We start from the raw sequence: 16,623 nt of genomic DNA, 5'->3' as shown, positions 1-16,623 counted from the left end.
TCTCACAGTCACCCTTTATTAAGCAGCTGCAATTAATTAGGCACACAACAGACAGGGCCCCCCCAAGCAAGGGGAGCCCATCCAAAGCAGGGAGACCCCCCCACAAGTGGGCAGGACACCCTCAAAGCAGGGGGAACCCCCCCCAGGCTGCTCAGCCCCCCCCAGTGTTACTGGGCATCCCCAGACCCTCTGGGGGGGTCCCCAAAACTGCCACCACCACAGGCAGGGGGACCCTTGAAACAGCCTTTCCTTAAGGCACCCCAAACTTCCATGATGGATTTGGGGGGTAGCCTAAAGCCCCTCCCAGGAGTGTCAATGCTCCTGCCCTCCCAAGGGGGAGCAAAGCTGTGCCCCCCCAAAAAAAAGGGGGTGTGTGTGAGGTGTCCTACCCTGGGGGGGCAGGGTTAAGGCAGTAGAGGGAGTTGGGGGGGGGGAAGGTGATGGGGTTGGGGGATAAGGGGGTGATTTTTGGGTCCACTTGGGGGGGGTCCAGGCTCCAGCTGGGGACTCTGGGAGTGGGTTGGGGGAGTCCAGGACCAGACTGGAAGGTCCAGGGCTAGGTGGGGGGGTCTGGTTCCACTTGGGGGGTCCAGGATTGGGGGTTGAGGTCCCGGGGGGGCTGGGGGGGGGGCGGGGTGTCAGAAGCCGAGGGGGGTGGGCCCGACGACCCCCCCACTCTCCACCACGGCCCGGGCAATGCCCCGTAGGTTGCGGAAGCTCTCAGTGGGCAGTGGCCGCAGTGTCGCCAAAACCCGCTGGTGGGCCTGGAGGGGCACAACAGGGGGGTTGGGGGTGGCACCAGCCCCCCCCAGTCTCACCCCCCCAATCCCCCCAAAACCCCCCCAGCCCCTCCTCACCTCCTGGCACCAGGTGTCGCAGAGGAGCCGCTCGTGCTGCGCCGTGGGTTGCTCCATGGCCAGGGACCGTGATGCCCTGGGGAGGGATGGGGGGGGAGCTGAGCCAGCCCCACACGTTGGGGGGGGGGTGGGGGGCGGCAGGGCCCCCCTGAACTCCTCCGGACCCCCCCTGTACCTGGAGAGGACGACGACCATGGCGTAGATGTCGATGGCGCTGTCGGCCACACGCTTCAGCACAAACTGTTCATCTGGGGGGCAGGCAGAGAGGGGATGGGGGGGGCAGTACCCCCAAACCAACGTTGGCACCCACAAACCACCCCTGAACTTCCCAGGGGTGAGGGGAGGCCCCAGCACCTCCAAACTGACCCCGGCCCCTCCAGCAACGAAGGCAGCCACCCGCCAGCACCCCCAAATTGCCCCCAGGAGTGGGGCAGAGCCCCCCGCCCCTTGTTAAGGAGGGTCCCCCAAGCCTGCCCCCCGGGGGCCCCCCCAAGCTCCCCACTCACCCACAATCTTCTTGCCATGCTTCAGCAGCAGTGCGTCGGCCGTCTCGGCGAAGAGCTCCAGGCACTGCAGGGTCTGCAGCGGGGTGGGGTGGGTGGTGTGTCATGGCGGGGTCCCCCCCGGCCCCCCCCACTGGTGCCCCCCAGTCCCCCCACTCACCTTCTGGGCGCTCTCCTGCAAGTCGGGGTGCACGTGGTCCTGCAGGGAGAGCCCCGAGCCCAGCCCAGCTTTCCTTGGGGGTGGGGGCAGAGAAGTCAGCCCCCTCTCTAAACTGCCTCCCCCCCCCGGAAAAGGGGGGCAGCTATGGGGGGGGGCAGGTGGGGTTGGGGTCCCCCCAGTACCTGCGGAGGCGACGGGTGACCTCTCCAGCCAGGACCCCCACATTGCCCAGGGGGTTCTTCAGGGCCTTCTGCAGCCCCCGGAGCTGTACCCCCAAAGTCTGGGGGGCAGAAAAGGGGGGAAACCCCAGGGAGAGGGGTCAGGGGTGGGGATCCCAAGCCTGGGGTGGGGCACAGATGGGCATCCCCAAACGTGGGGGCAGTCAGGGATGGGGGTCCTCAGCCCCCCAATGCTCCCCCCACCTTCCCCCCAGGACCCCAACCCCCCCGCCTCAGCCCCCCCAGCGCTCCCCAGCCCCCCCCACCTGGAAGCCGTTGAGGGCAACAAAGAGGCGCAGGATGTCGTTGGTGCCCTCAAAGATGCGGAAGATGCGCAGGTCCCGCAGCACCCGCTCGACGCCGCTCTCCTGCAGGGCAGGGGCAGGGTTTGGGGGGGTCCCCACAACCTGGGGGGGCACCCCACAACTTGTGGGGCAGCCCCATAACCCGGGGGGCAGCCCCACAACCCAGGAGTCCCACTCACCTGCATGAAGCCCATCCCTCCCATCACCTGGATGCACTCGTCCGTCACGGTCCAAGCTGCCTCCTGCCGCGAGCAGAGCGGTGAGACCCCCCCTGGACACCCCCAAACCCCCCTCGGGGGGTTCCCAAAACCAGCCCCCCCATCCGCCCCCCGCCCCCGGGTCCCTCACCGAGCCGAAAATCTTGCTGATGGCCGCCTCTATCTGGAAGTCAGTGGCTCCCTGGTCCATGTTGGCGCTGATCATGTATGCCATGGACTGGGGGGCAGAGGGGAGGGTTGAGGGGGCTGGGGGGGCAGAGAACCCCCAGTGCCCCCCCCAGGCCCTCCCCGCTGGCGCCCACCTCGGTGACGTACTGCAGCAGCGCCATCCGCGCCAGTTTCTCCTGGATGGCCCCAAAATTGTGGATCTTGTCCCCAAACTGGGTGCGGTTGGTGGCGTGTTCCACCTGGTGGGAGAGGCACCAGGGTGGGGGGGCTGAGGAGGGGCAGGGGGGGACCCCAGGCCTCATGGTTTTGGCCAGGAGCCCCCTGTGCTGCTGGGGGGGAAGGAAAGGAGCCCCAGGGGGATGGGGAGGGGTCCCCAAGGGCATGGGGGCAGGCTCTAGGGGGGTCCTGGGGGACAAAGAGGATCCTCGGGGGGGGCATTGGGGCATGGAGGGGTCTTGAGGGGGGATGAGGGACCCCCAGGGGCATGGAGAGGGGTATGAAGGTGTCTTGGGGCAGCGTTGGGGGGTTACAGAGGGTTCCTGTAAGGGTAAGGAGGGGTCTGGGGGGCCTAAGAGGGTTCTGGGGGGGTCAGAGCATACAGAGGGATCCTGAAGAAGGCACAAAGGAGGGTATGTGGGAGTCTGAGGGACCCCCAGGGGCACGGAGAGGGGTACAGAGGGGTCCTGGGGGGTAAGAAGGGGGCGAGGGGGTCCCACCAGAGGGGTCTGGGAGTCATAGGGGATCTGTGGGTACTCACAGCCTTGGCCAGGACCCCCCGCATGGTGCCAGCCATGGCGGCAGCCATCCCGAAGCGGCCGTTGTTGAGGATGTTCATGGCCACCTTGAAGCCCCCCCCGGGCACCCCCAGGACGTTCTCAGCCGGGACCCGCACCCCCTCGAAGTGAACCTCCGCTGTGTTGGACGCCCGGATCCCCATCTTCTTCTCGGGGGCACCGCTGGAAGTGGGGGGGGTGTCAGGGTGAGATGGGGGGAGTCAGCACCCCAAAACACCCCCCCCATGGACCCCCACTCACTGGGTGACCCCCCCGAAGCCGCGCTCCACGATGAACGCCGTTATCTTCTCCTTTGTCTCTCCCGTCCCCTCATCCCGCAGTGGCGTCTTGGCGAACACCGTGAAGATCTCGGCCAGGCCCCCGTTGCTGTGGGGAGGGGGTGTGAGGCGGCGGGGGGGTCATGAGTACTCGGACCCCCTCCCCGGGCTCCCCCCCCAGCCCCACCTGATCCAGATCTTGCTGCCGTCCAGGGTGTAGAAGGTGCCGCAGGGGCTGGGCTGCGCCCGTGTCCGGATGGAGGCGGCGTCCGAGCCGCTGCCCGGCTCCGTCAGGCAAAAAGCCGCCACCGTCTCCCCTGGGAGGGCACAGGGAGGGGTTGGGGGGGGGGTCCCCAGCTCCCCCAGACCACCACCCCCTCACGTCCCCATACCGGTGGCCAGGCGGGGCAGGTATTTCTTCTTCTGGGCGGGGGTCCCGTAGAGTAGCAGCCCCTTGAAGCCGATGGACTGGTGGGCTCCCAGCGTGATGCCCACCCCTAGGTCATGCTGGCCCACGATCTCCACCAGCCGGGCATACTGGGGGGGGGAGGGGCACAGTCGGGGGGGGGCTGAGGGGCGGTCCCAGGGGCAGAGGGGGTCTCTTTGAGGGGGCTGAAGGACATCCCCAAGGGGGAGAGGGGGCACCCGAGGGGGCTGGGGTTATCAGAAGGGTATCCCCAAGGGCACAGGGGGTCTTGGGGGGGGGGGCTGAAAGAAGTCCCCAAGGGGATGAGAGGGTATTTGGGGGCTGAGGGAGGGCTGGGGGGGTCCCCATGGGCTCAAGAAGTGGCTGAAGGTGTCCCCGGGGGGTTTAGGGGGGGCTGACAAGTGTCCCCAGAAGCACAGAGGGTCCCCAGGGCCTTGGGGACACCTGAAGGGGGTCCCCACTGGCAGACGAGGGTCCCGGGGAGGGCTGAAGGGGCTCACCTGGGTGTTGGAGAGCCCCAGCCCCCCCATTTCAGGGGGCACCTGCAGCCCGAAGGCCCCCATCTCCTTCAGCCCCTGCATCGTCGCATCCTCCACCCGCTCCAGCTCGTCGTTCCGGGCCGGGTTGTTCACCTCCTGGGTGGGGGGGGGGGTGTGTGTCAGGGCAGGGGGACCCCCAAACTACTCCCCCAGACCCAGGATCCCTGGGAAAGGGGGTGCAGCCCCCCCGTGGAGGAGTCACGCCCAAAATCCCCTTTGCACCTGAAAAAAGCGGGTGACGGGTCCCACCAACTCCTGCAGCGTCTGCTCCTGCTCCTCGCTCAGTGCTATGGGACATTGGGGGGGTCACGGGTGGGTGTGTGTGTGCAAAATAAGGGGCTACCCCCCCCAGTCATTTCGGGGTCCCCCTACCTGAGGGGTATGGGAAGACCTGCTCCGTGTTCAACCGCCCCAGGAACATCCCCACGGCGAATGACTTGGACTCCTGGGGATGAGGGAAATATCAGGGGGCAGCCGGTGCCCCCCACCACCACCCCGAGGCCCGCCCCCCCGCCCCGCCCCCCTACTCACCTCCAGGGCAGGCTGGGCTTTGGGGGGGGCCGCAGCAGCTGCTGCCACTGCTCCAGTTTTGTGCAGCACGGCCTGCAGAGGGAAATGAGAGCACCCCAAATCCCCCCCGGCCCCCCAAACCATCCCTGTACCCCCAAATCCCCCCATACCCCCCCAGGAACCCCAGCCCTGAGAATCCCCACACCAACCCCAATCCGCCCCCCCCCCAAACAATCCCAAAGACCCCCTACATGTTGATACCCTGCCTAGGGTTCCCCCACACCCCCCCCCCGGGTCTCCCAAAACCCTCGGGAACCCCCCCAGGGCCCCCCCCATCACCTTTCCCCCAGTTACCGCCTCCCGCCCTTTGCCCCATTTCTGACATCACAAGGAGGGGGGGGATCCCAGGGAAGGGGGGGGGTATCCCGGCGGGGGCGGTTTTTGGGGAGTCCCTACCTCAGCCTCATGCGTGCTCTGCAGCCGGGCCCCCCCGACCCTGGGGATGAAGGGGGGGGGTGTCACAGCGGCCCCCCCGGGAACCCCCCAGACCCCCTCAAACCCCGGTGTTCCCTCAAACAGCCCCATCCCGCCCACACCGGGGGGGGGGGCTCCTAAAGTCCTGGGACCCCCCCGAAACCCCCAAGTCCCCCAAAACCCCGACCCCCCGAGTCTCGGGGCTCCCCCAGCCCCAGGACCCCCCCCAGACGCCCCCAAAGCCAGAGGTTCCCCTAACCGGGCCGTCCCCCCCCCAAGTACTGGGATTCCCCCCCCAAGTACTGGGATCCCTCCCAAGAGCTGGGTGCCCCCCAAAATCCCGGGACCCCCGGAGTCCCCCCAGCCGCCGGAGCCTCCCGGAGCTCTGGGACTCCTCCAGCCCCCGGGTTGCTCCCAACGCCCCCCCCCCCGTATCCCGGTGCCCTCCCCAAGTGCTGGGACACCCCCCCCCCCCCGAAACCCCAAAGCCCCCCGAAACCCGGGGCCCCGCCCCCCAGCCCCCGCCGGCCCTGGGCCCTCCCAAAAAACTCCCGGGGGCTCACCCCGGCGGGGCCCAGCGGAGCAGGCGCAGCCCCAGCCCCAGCCCGGCCGCTCCCCTCATGTCGCCGCCGCCGCTGCGTCCCTCCGGTGTCCCGGGCCCGTCCCGGTGTCCCCCCCCCCCGCCCCTCCCCGCCAAGGTCACGGGCCGGGCAGGGCCGCCCCGCGCGGGGCACGCTGGGAAACGTAGTTAACCGCCGAGCACCCGCCCCCGCTACGCTAATAGATGCAAATGAACCGGAGCGCGGAGCCACGCCCCTCCCCGGGACGGGACCGCCGCCGCCTGCGCCCCGCCGTAAGATGGCGCCCGCGGCCGGCTGGGACGGAGCCAAAATGGCGCCCGTCGCTATGGCGACCCGCTCCTCGCTGTGGCCCCGCCCCGCCCGTCCTCCCGCCCACCGGGAGGGAGCGCGGAGCGGGGGTCGGACACGACCCGTGGGGGGGGAATATCCCCGTGGGGGGGTCGCCGTGGGGCTGCCCCACGGGGGACGGTAGTGGACAGGAGGCCCCCCCCGGGTGGGTGGGGGGTGTGTGAGGAGGCCCCCCCGGGTGCCGAAGCCGGACAGAGGGACGCTGACGCCCCCGTACGAAGGCCGCGGCGCCGTTTATTTACAGGGGGGGCTGCAGCCCCCACGCGAACTCCAAAATATTATTCTTAAAACAAGGGGGGGGGGGGAAGGGGCGGGGGGGGAAGGATCCCCCAAACCCCGCCCCACCCCCTCGGGGGGGGGGGGCACGGGGACATACCCGGCCCATTTTGGGGGTGCCTCCCCCCCCGGGATGCTCCAACCGCCCCAACACCCCCAAACCGCGGGGGGAGGGGAAGGGAGGGGCGGCCCCCCCCCCGAAAAAGTGGGTTGTGGGGAATTAAAAGTTTAAAAAAATAACACACATGAAAAACTGCTTCCCCCCTCTATTTACAGCCTGACTGTACACCTGGGGGGGGGCCCCCAAAACATCCCAGGGCAAGGACACACCCACTGCCTGGGGGCCCCCAAACCCCCTGAGTCCTGGGACCCCCCCCAGGAGGTGGGGGCTGCCCTAAACCTCATGGCCTGGGGGTGAGGGTCCCCCCCCCAAACCTCCTCTGTCCTGGGGGGGGGGGGGGGGCAGGGTGAGGGTCCCCGCAAACTTCGTGGTCTGGGGAGAGGGATCCCCAAATCTCCTGAGTCCCAGGACCCCAGCAGGATAAGGGTCGTCCCCCAAAATCTCCCCTGTCTTGGGGGGGGGGCAGCAAGGCTCCCCTAAAACCGTGTGGCCTGGGTGAGGGCCCCCCCAAATTCCCCCTGTCCTCGGGACACACACACACACACACGTGAGGCTCCCCAAAACCTCGTGACCTGGGTTACGGGACCACTAACCCTCCCTGTCCCAGAGGGGTCCCCCCACCGCCCTCCCATCTGGGGGGATGAGGCTCCCCCAAACCTTGTGGCCTGGGGTTAGTGACCCCCACGCTCCCCCCCCAACCCCGGGGGTGAGGGACCCCCAAACCTCCTGAGTCCCATCCCTGAGGCTCCCCCCAACACCCCTCCCCCCCCCCGTCTGTGTGGATGGGGACGGGGACGGGGGGTGGGGGGTGTGTGTGTGTGCGCGCGCCTCACCCCCCCGGGTCGGGGGTCGCTAGGCGTCCCCCCCGGGTCGGGGGGCGGCGGGGGGGGCGCGGCGGGGCCCCTCCCTGCACTTCTGGCAGTAGAAGACGTCGGGGACGTTGTTCTTCTTGACCTTGGCACAGGAGAGGTGGATCCAGGTCCCGCACTGGCTGCACTCGATCATCGGCCGCCCCGCGAAGGGCTTCTGGCAGTAGCAGGTGATCAGGTCCCAGGAGTCGTCGCCTGGGGGGGGGACACACACAACAAAATTGGGGGGGGGTCGGGGGGGAACCCTGAAAGGGAAGGGTCGGGGGGACCCCAGACCCGGCCCTGGATCACCCTGCTTGGTGTGGTCCCGTGGTGGTGGGGGAACGGGGAGGGATGCTGGGGGGGTACCAGGGGCTTGGGGGGGGGGGGGGGGGGGAAGTGAGGGCGTGGGCCCCCCCCGCTCACCCGACTCCACCATGATGTCCTCGTCCATCACCCGCATCTCGCCCTCGCTGGAGCTGCCGTCCCCGTCCCCGTCCCGGCTGGTCTCGGTGCTGCCGCCCTCCTTGGCCCCCCCCCCCGCCCCCAGCTTGCCCCCCCCCGCTTCCCGGGGCTCGGCCCCCGCCTCGGGGGGCGGCGGGGGGGGCGGGGGGGAGGCGGGCTCCTCCTCCGAGTCCGTCTCGCTGGGGGAGGCCTTGGCCCCCTCCCGCTCCCCCTTCTTCCACCGCCGCTTCTTGCTCTTCTTGATGCGGGACCGGGGCTCCCCCCGGCCCCCCCGGGGTCCCCCCGGGTCCCCCCGCCGGCTGCGCCGCTCCCGCCGCCGGGGGGGCGCGGGGGGGGCGCCGGGGGGGGGCGGCAGGTCGAAGAGGGAGTCCTTCAGGCGCATCTTGTCCAGCAGGGCGCTCTCGGGGGGGGCCAGGCGCCCCAGACCCCGCTTCTTGGAGGACTTGGCCTTGCGGACGAAGGTCTCGATGGTGCGCAGGGCGGCAGGGGCTGAGCCCCAGCCCTCCCCCCCCTCTGCCCGGCCCGGCCCCAGCGGGGAGCTGGGCCCCGACGACGGCCAGCCGCTCTCCTGGGGGGCGAGGGAGGGGATTAGGGGAGGGGGACCACGACACACGGGACACCCCCCCCGCCCCAGCATTGCGCTCCTCTGTCACGGGGGTCTGCCCTGAACCCCCTTGTCACCCCCGTTTCCTGGGGGTGCCCGAGCCCCCCGCCATCATGGGGGGCTGCCCCCAAAGCCCCCTATCGCTGCTGTCCCGGGGGGTGTGGGGGGGTGGTCCTGAGGCGCCCCCCCCCCCCCCCAAGACCCCCATCCCTGGGGGTGCCCCAACCTCCCCCCCATGACCTCCTCATCTCCCTACCAGTCCTAGGGGGCTGCCCCAAACCCTTTGTCCCCCAACACCCCCATCTTGGGGGGGGGGGGGGGGCATCCCAAACTGCCCCCATCCCAGGAGCTGCCCCAACACCCCCCCCTTCCCCGGACTCCATCTCCCGTCACCCACCACCAGCACCGCCCGCCCCAAAATGGCGGCCCCGCGCGGGGCACGCCGGGACTCGTAGTCCCGGGGGATGCCGACTCCAATTCCCGGCATCCTCCGCGGCGGGGAGGGGCGGGCCCGCGCGGGGCACGCCGGGAGCTGTAGGCGCCGAGGCAAGATGGGGCCGGGGCGGGGGGGGGCCCGCCGTGGGGGGTGGGCCGGGTCTGGCGGAGCGGGAGGCCCCGGGCGAGGAGCGGCGCCGGCCCCGGGTCCCCCCCCGCGACCCCCGCTACCCCCCCACCCTCCGGTGCCCCCCTCCCGGGTCTCACCTCGGCAGCCGCCGGGATGTACCCGGCGTAGGCGAGGACGAAGCTGCAGAACTTGTTGAAGTCCTCGATCGTCCGGCGGCGCTTCTCGGGGGGCTGCGGGCACCGGGTGGGGGGGGGGCCGTCAGCACCGGGACACCACCACCACCACCCCCCCCCCACTACCGGCCCTGCGGCGCGGCGGGGGTTAAGGCCCGGCGGGAGGAGCCGGCCACCGCTCCCGCCTGCCCGGGCCTCCGCGGGGGGGGGGGGGGGGGCAGCCTCCGGGGAGGCTCCCGGGCCACGGGGATCCCCCTCCCCCCTGTAATGCCCGGTCGCCGCCGCCCCCCCCCCCCCCCGCTCCCCTCCCCCCTCACCTGCGTCTCCGCCTTCAGGCTCGGGAGCGGGTCTGTGGAGGGGGGAGGGGGGGGTCACGGCGGGCCCCGGGGCGGGGGTAGCGGGGGGGTGGGGGGGTCCCGGCCCCGCTCCCGGAGCGGTGTCGTGTCCCCCCCCCCCTCCCCGGAAGCGTCCCCCTGTACCGAGAGCTCAGGGCGCGGCCGCCCCGGTGCCGGGACCGTTCCCCCCCCACGTTGCCGCCGCCTCCCGGTCACGCTGGTCCCGGAGCACCCCCCACCTCCCCCCCGGGTTCTCCTCCCCCGCCGCCCCCCCCCCCCCCGGGGCACGTTCCAGTCCCCATCCCCCCACCAGCGTGCGCCCCGGGGCCCCGAGTCCCCGGTGCTGGTCCTGATACTCCACAACGCCCCCCCCCCCGCCCAGTCCCGAGATCGCGCTCCCGGCCACGCTTTCCCCCGGGAGGACCGCCCCCCCCCGCCGGTGCCGGCACTCCCGGTGTCCCGGTTCTCCCCCGCCGCTCCGGCTGCTGCCCCCCCCCCCCTTCCCAACCAGTGCCGGGGCTCCCGACCCCCCCCCCCCAGCCCCGGTAACCCGCTGGTGCCGACACTCTCGGTGCTCCGGCTCCCCCGCCCCGCTACCGGCAGCCCGGGTGCTCCAGCTCCACCCCCCCCCCCGGTACCGGCACTCCCGCTGCCCCCTCGTGTGTCCCCCCCACAACGGTACCGGTGGTCCCGCTGCCCCCCTCCCCCTGTGCTGGCACCCCCTGTGCTCCGGTTCCCCCCGGTGCCGGCACTCTCAACGCTCCCGCTCCCCCCTCGTGCCCCCCCCCACCCCCATGCCGGCATTCCCGGTGCTCCCGATCCCGGCCCCCCTTCGCTACCGCCGGTGCTCTGGTCCGTCCGTCCGTCCGCCCGCCCCCCCCCCGCTGCCCCCGGCGCCGGTACCTTCGGGGCCGGGCTCGGCCATGGCGGCGGCCCCGCGGCGGGGTCGGGCCCCGGCTCCGTCCGTCGCTCCCGTCCGGTGCCGCCTCGCTCCGCACCGCCCCCGCCCCGCCCCGCCCCCGCCCACCGGGCCCCGCCCCTCACCGCCCCACGCATGCGCAAGCCCCTCCCCTCTCCCCAACCCACGCCCTCCCTTCCGGCGCGGGGCTCGCCGGGAGTTGTAGTCCCGCCCCCCCGCCCCCGCACAAAGGAGTCCCGAGGCCGCTCGGCGGCTCCGTCGCGTTTATTGAGGCCGAAGCCACGGGGCCGCGGGGGGCCGGGGGGGGCGGCGGGGGGGGGCCGGAGGGGGCTCAGGCCCCGTAGACGCTCTCGTCGCTGTAGGCGATGTACAGGAAGAAATCCTCCTCGTGGTGCTCCTGCGGGGGGGGGGGGGGGGGGGGGCACGGGAGGGAGGTCAGGAGTGTCCCGGGCACAGTCGTCCCCCCCAGCACGTATACCCCCCCCCCCGCACAGGTACCAGCCCCCCCTCCCCCCCCCGCCTTTAGCTCCACGGGGCACCCAAGGGACCCCAGCCGAGTCCGTGGGGTGCCCCACTCCCCCCCACCCAGCCCACACGTCCGCCCCCCCCCCCCGGCTCCCCCCGCCCCCCCCCACCTGGTAGAGCTGGCCCATGGTGGCGCTGGTGGGGGGGATGACGTTGTTGACGAAGAAGAAGAGCGCGTCCTCCGCCCGCAGGTGGATCCGCTTCCGGATCAGGAAGTAAAACTGGCCCACTGCGGGGGGGGGGGGGTACGGTGAGGGGGGGACCAAGGGACACCCCCCCCCCGCCCCAGCCGCCCCCCCCAAGCCCCCCTCCTGCCCCTCCCACCTGTCAGGTCCGAGGGCACCAGGTACTTCTTCTTGTCCAGGTCTCCGATTCGGGCCTTTGGCGCCTTCTCCACGATGACCTGTGCGGGGAGGGGGGGGGAGATGGGTACGGGACCCCCCCAGCATGGAGGGGTGCGGCCCCGCAGGGACCCCCCGGGTCAGCCCTGGCCGGGGGGGAGCGATGGGGAAGGGGGACGGGGGCGGGGAGCGGCTCTGGGAGGGGTTCTGGGGGGGTCCCCAAGGGGGTCCCGGACGCCCTGGGGTGGGCGGTTGTCTCGAGGCGGGGGGCTGTCGGCTGTCGGGGGGGTCCCCCAGGTGCAATGAGAAGGGAGGAGGTATTGTCACGGGTGGGGGGGGGCGCTGCGCCCGGACGCCTGGGTGCCTCGGAGCGGGGGGTCCCGGCGGGCTCCCCAAGCGGTTCCGGGGGGTCCCGGGGTGCCGCGGGGAGTGTCCCGGGGGGTCCCCCGCCCTCACCGGGACGCGGTCCGGGTACTTCTTGCGGATCTTCTCGCCCTCGCAGCGGCGCTTCTCGAACGGGTGCTCCTCCTTGTACAGGAACTTCATGGCCGGGTCGGGACCGGGACCGGGGCCGGGGCCTGGGCCTGGTCGGGGCCGGGACCGGGACCGGGACCGGGTCGGGACCGGAGGGTGCGTGCGCGGCGCACGGATACGGCCCCTCCCCCGCTTCCCGGTGCGGCCCCGCCCCCGCCGCCACGCCAACAGCGCAGCGCGCGCGCGCGCCACGCCATCGGCGTAGAGGCCGCCGCCCCGCGGCGACGGGGAAGGGGGCGGCCGCGCCTGCGTACTCGGCGTAGCGCCCGCGCAGACGGCGTAGCGCCCGCGCGCTCGGCGCAGGGCCCGCGCAGGCGGCGTGGCGCATGCGCACGGGTCACATTGCTCGCCGCTCTGGACCCTCCGTCGGTACGGAAACGGCGTAGACCCCTCGCCCCCATCAACGGCGGTTGCGCAATGGGGAGGCTGGCGGCGGGGGAGGGGGGGGTGGTTGGAACAGGAACGGGCCGAGCCCCGGTAACGGGGTGGAACCTGCGGGGGAGCGGAAGGAACCGGGCGGTGGCGGCGCGGAAGGATCCGCGGCAGTGCTGCGCCACCATGTGACTGACGTCACCGCATGGGGGGGTGAGTCACGTGGCGGGCGGGGTCGCGAGGTAAACAGTGACACCACGTGACCGCCGACCGCGACGGCAGGAGGAGGCGTGGCCAGGGGCAAAAGGGCGGAGCCAGCGCTGGCATGCGGACGGAACCACCCCAAGGGGGCGGGGAGCAGACACGGACGAAACCACCGCGCCTGGAGGGGGGGGGGGGCACATGGGGGACCCCGGGAAAGGCAAAGGGCACCCAGGCGTCCGGGGGAGCCCCCCAGGCAGCAGCAGTGTTGGGGGAGAATGCAGGGGGGACGCAGAGACACCCCCCACACACATACCCCCACCGTGGGGCTGGGGGACACACACAGAGGGACCCCGAAACACAGAGAGGGCAGAGACGCCGCAGGTGGGACCGAGGTCTTTTAAAAACAAGAGGGCGGGGCCGGCAGCACCCGTCTGTCCGTGTCCATCCATCCGTCCGGTGGGGGGGCAGCCCCCGCGCCCCCCCAGCACTGAAGTTGGGGCAGGTGGCTCCATGCTTCCCCCCACCAGCTGAGGGGAGAAGCTTCATGTGTTCCCCCCTGGCACATAGTCCATCCCTCGTGGGGGGGGGGGACAGGGGGTCCCCACAGTGCTGGCACAGTCCCCGGGGGGTCCCCACGGCGTGGGCTCTGTCCCTCATGGGGGGGGCCGGTGGGTCCCCGTCCCTGCGGCGGTGGGGGTGATGGTGACAGGGAGGGGCAGGGCTGCTGTCACCACAGCCGGTGCTGGTGCAGGTTGCGGCTCAGGACGGAGCGGACATCGGCTGTGAACCTGGGAGGGGTCAGAGCAGCATGAGACCCCCAAATGCCTCGCTAGTACCCCCAAACCAGCACAGACCCCAACATCAAGATTGCTCAGGGTCCCACAACCCACCGCCCACCCCCCCCACACCCCGTCCAGGGCACCCCCCTGCGCCCCGCCGAGAGCCCCTCAGGAACGCCCCTGGGCTCCACTGTGTTCTCCCTGATCAAGCTGAGCCCCACCAGGACAGCGCCTGGGCCTCCCTGTGCCCCCCCCCCAGACCTGCTGTGCCACTCAGGACACTCCCCAGACCCCCCCTCTCTCCCCCCTAGGATACCCCCCAAACCCCACTGTGCCCCCCCACATCTTGCTCTGGCCCTCAGTCCACCCCCAACCATGCTCTGCCCCCCCCAGCACAGCCCCCAGACCCTGCTGTGCCCTCCCGACCATGCTCTGCCCCCCAGGGTCTCACCTCAAGGCATCCAGCATGGGCAGCAGGTTGAGCAAGGCCGTGTCGCTGGGGTCGCTGAACCAGGACTTGATGGGGATGGCATTATCTGGGGGCAGAGGAGGGGGGGGTGAGGGGCTGGGGGGGCTCTGGGGCAGAGGGCGTGGGGTCCCAGGGGCCGGGGAGGCCGTACCTGGGTGGCTGCGGTAGGCGCCGGGGGAGTTGTCGAGGATGACGATGCTGGAGAGGTCGCTGTGCACCACCGACAGGTCCTTGATGTAGCTGCCCAGCTCCAGCGTGCAGTGCTGGGGGGTGGGGGGCCGGGTCAGGCCACGCCCCTCGGCCAGCCACGCCCACCGGCTGGCCACACAGCAGCCGCCACCACAGTGCTCAGCCCTGTCCCAGCAGCAGCTCTGCCCTCCTGACCTGGCCCCGCCCCCCACCAAGTGGCTCCACCCCAGGAAGCCCCGCCCCCATCAGCGGCTTGCCCCCCCCCCCCAGCCATTTCACCCAGCCCCAGGCTACTCCATCCCCAGGGCTCACCCCGCCCTAACCCCACCCACTGGCCCCACCCCTTGAGACTCCACCCCATCGGTCAAGCCCTGCCCCGGGCCCCGCCCACCTGCCGGTAGTAGCGCCGGTTGAGGATGCTGCGGTTGTTGTCCAGCTTGTCGGCCACGGCGCAGCCGTAGATCTCCATGCTGGCCGTGAACACCACCAGCTCGTACCACTGGCTCACCTGCGGGCGGGTCAGCGCCAGGGTCTGCCAGGGAGGGGCAGGGCGGGGAGGGCAGGGCCGGGGAGGGGTCCCCAGGGCAGGGCGGGGGGCGGGGCACTCACCACCTCCAGGAAGAAATCCACATGGGGCCGCTTGTGCACGAAGAACCGGACGGGGTGTTTGTCGATGACGACCTGGCGGGGGATGGGGTGGGGTGTGTGTCAGTGGGACCCCGACACCCCCTGCCTCGGGCTGCGGGAGCCTCAGCTGTACCCCAGCACCTAGGACCCCCAAACTCTGCCCCTGGGGACCCCCGCGTCCCCCCTGACCTTGAGGATGAAGTCCGGGGGGGTCCCCGGGCGCACGGTGGGCCGCAGCACGCCGTCATGGTGCGAGTGGATCAGGGTCTCGTCCAGGTCCAAGACGAGGATCTTCCTCTTCACCTGGTCTGGAGGGCAGGGGGAGGCAAGGGGAGTCAGAGGGTCCGCCCAATTGGGGGGGGGTCCCCATTAACACCTCTGAACCCCAACACACCGTGTCTGTTTCTCTCCTTCCTCCTCAGAACCTCCCCCATTTTGGGGTTCTCCCTGCTCCACCCCACAGCCCCCCCCCAGTTTGGGGGCTCCCCACACCCCACGGGGACCCCCCCAGACTTACTGAGGCGGTTGCGGGAGACGGGGGAGAGGGGCAGTACGTCGTATCGCACCGTCTGGTATTGGATCACCTGCCGGGAGGGAGAAAGGGACGGTCACATCTGCGAGGGACGCCCGCAGTGGGGGGGACACACACAGCCCCCAGATCCCCCTCCCGACCCCCCAGCACCGTGGGGCAGGGCAGCCAGGCCGTAACGGAGCATCCCGCCCCCCCCAATGCCCAGAATAGAACCCCGGTGTCCGCCCCCCCATCACCACATCCTGGCAGCGTCCCCTCTGCCGTCACTGCCGGGCACGGGACGGTGGCCCCTGGCACTGAGCCCCGGGGGGGGCCGGCATCCCCCCCCCCCGGGGCTAAATTAAACCTCTCACCTGCTGCTCCTCATCAGCGCCCCCACCCCCCCCCGCCCAGATGTCTGGGTCCCCCCCTAACGCCCCCCCCAAACCCTCGAGGGACCCAGGGTGGCTGCAGTCACCCACCGTGCCCCCACTTTGGGGACGTGGAGGAGCCCAGACGCACTGTCCCCCACCGGCTGGGAACCCCCCTAGCGTCCCTCAAGCCGGAGAGATGGGGGGCTCCGTTGGGGAAACTGAGGCACGGACAGAGCCCCCCCCCCCGCCAACCAGCCCTACTGCCCAGATGGATGTGGAAGCCCCCGGCCCCGGAGGAAGTGGGGGGACCGGGAACCCCCACAACCGGGCCTGGCCCCCCGCAAAGTCCCGGTACAGCCGGCACCCGCCCGTCCCCCCCGCCTCCCTCCACCGGTACTCACGGTGCGGCCCCCCGCTCCCGGTACTCACGGTGCGGACCTGCCGGCGCAGCATGTAGAGAAGGAAGCTCCAGAGTTTGGTGGCGAAGGCCACGAAGGTGCGGAGCCCCAGCAGGCACTGGGTCCGCATCATCCCGGCACCGGCCCCGCCGCCGCCGCCGCCCCCCGCCCGGCCCAGCTCCGCCAGCTTCGCGCCCCCCGCGCCGGGGGCGGCGGCGGCCCCAGCCCCGGGCCGGCCCCGGGACCTCCGGCCCCGCTGCGGCCGCCGGCCCGGGGGAAGGCGGCGCGGGGGAGGCGGCTCCGGAGGTAGCGGCGGCCCCGGCAGTAGCGGCGGCCCCGGAGGCCCAGAGAAGGGGGCGGCGGCGGCGCCGGAGGCGCGGGGGAGGCGGTCCCGGGGAAGGGCCCCCGGCGGTCCCCGGCCGCGGCGGGTCGGGCGAGCTCGGCCGTTACCGGCGGGCGCCCCCGGCCGCCGCCATCGCGCTCCCGCCCGGCCCCTCCCGCCGCTCTCGCCGCCGCCGGGGTCACTTCCGGCCGAGCACTTCCGGGGCGCGGGCGCGGCGCCAAGGCCGGCCGCGAGAGGAGGGGGGGCTGCCGCGCCTGCGCGGCGGCCGGGGGCGTGGCCTCCGCCGAGGGGA

At 72.0% G+C, this 16,623-nt stretch overlaps 4 protein-coding genes across 5 annotated transcripts; all 4 read right to left on the bottom strand.

Annotated features, from left to right (window-relative positions):
* ACADVL (acyl-CoA dehydrogenase very long chain) lies at window positions 1-6,135 on the bottom strand. Of its 2 annotated transcripts, XR_011327360.1 has the most exons (21): window positions 5,994-6,135; window positions 5,413-5,452; window positions 4,978-5,049; window positions 4,819-4,891; window positions 4,669-4,733; window positions 4,408-4,542; window positions 3,873-4,017; window positions 3,668-3,797; window positions 3,464-3,589; window positions 3,187-3,385; window positions 2,564-2,668; window positions 2,392-2,478; window positions 2,223-2,285; window positions 2,005-2,106; window positions 1,703-1,800; window positions 1,521-1,593; window positions 1,364-1,436; window positions 1,033-1,105; window positions 858-933; window positions 581-764; window positions 1-541 (listed from the first exon to the last, which is right to left on the bottom strand). XR_011327360.1 is itself a non-coding variant. In XM_069799680.1 (20 exons), exons 1-20 carry the CDS (start codon window positions 6,050-6,052, stop codon window positions 639-641), a joined length of 1,920 nt encoding a protein of 639 aa, XP_069655781.1. In that variant the 5' UTR covers window positions 6,053-6,135; the 3' UTR covers window positions 1-638. The 2 variants fall into 2 exon arrangements, 1 of the variants encoding a protein (XP_069655781.1); XM_069799680.1 differs by having other exon boundaries at window positions 1-764.
* A 1,170-nt stretch (window positions 6,136-7,305) lies between these two features.
* PHF23 (PHD finger protein 23) lies at window positions 7,306-10,761 on the bottom strand. The gene is made up of 5 exons (XM_069799675.1): window positions 10,650-10,761; window positions 9,729-9,760; window positions 9,376-9,468; window positions 8,031-8,637; window positions 7,306-7,820 (listed from the first exon to the last, which is right to left on the bottom strand). Exons 1-5 carry the CDS (start codon window positions 10,669-10,671, stop codon window positions 7,609-7,611), a joined length of 966 nt encoding a protein of 321 aa, XP_069655776.1. The 5' UTR covers window positions 10,672-10,761; the 3' UTR covers window positions 7,306-7,608.
* Window positions 10,762-10,913: 152 nt separating this feature from the next.
* Window positions 10,914-12,220, bottom strand: GABARAP (GABA type A receptor-associated protein). Its single transcript, XM_069799674.1, has 4 exons — window positions 11,988-12,220; window positions 11,515-11,593; window positions 11,301-11,419; window positions 10,914-11,062 (listed from the first exon to the last, which is right to left on the bottom strand). Exons 1-4 carry the CDS (start codon window positions 12,075-12,077, stop codon window positions 10,997-10,999), a joined length of 354 nt encoding a protein of 117 aa, XP_069655775.1. The 5' UTR covers window positions 12,078-12,220; the 3' UTR covers window positions 10,914-10,996.
* An 803-nt stretch (window positions 12,221-13,023) lies between these two features.
* Window positions 13,024-16,356, bottom strand: CTDNEP1 (CTD nuclear envelope phosphatase 1). Its single transcript, XM_069799673.1, has 8 exons — window positions 16,020-16,356; window positions 15,223-15,289; window positions 14,895-15,013; window positions 14,688-14,759; window positions 14,470-14,586; window positions 14,041-14,152; window positions 13,872-13,956; window positions 13,024-13,429 (listed from the first exon to the last, which is right to left on the bottom strand). The coding sequence occupies exons 1-8, from the start codon at window positions 16,119-16,121 to the stop codon at window positions 13,369-13,371; spliced, it is 735 nt and encodes a 244-aa protein (XP_069655774.1). The 5' UTR covers window positions 16,122-16,356; the 3' UTR covers window positions 13,024-13,368.
* Between the last annotated feature and the right edge of the window lie 267 nt (window positions 16,357-16,623).

The sequence above is a fragment of the Haliaeetus albicilla genome, chromosome 13 (genome assembly GCF_947461875.1).
Source record: "Haliaeetus albicilla chromosome 13, bHalAlb1.1, whole genome shotgun sequence".
In the NCBI taxonomy this organism is placed as follows: Eukaryota; Metazoa; Chordata; class Aves; order Accipitriformes; family Accipitridae; genus Haliaeetus; species Haliaeetus albicilla.
This window is presented reverse-complemented; position numbering and strand designations above follow the sequence as displayed.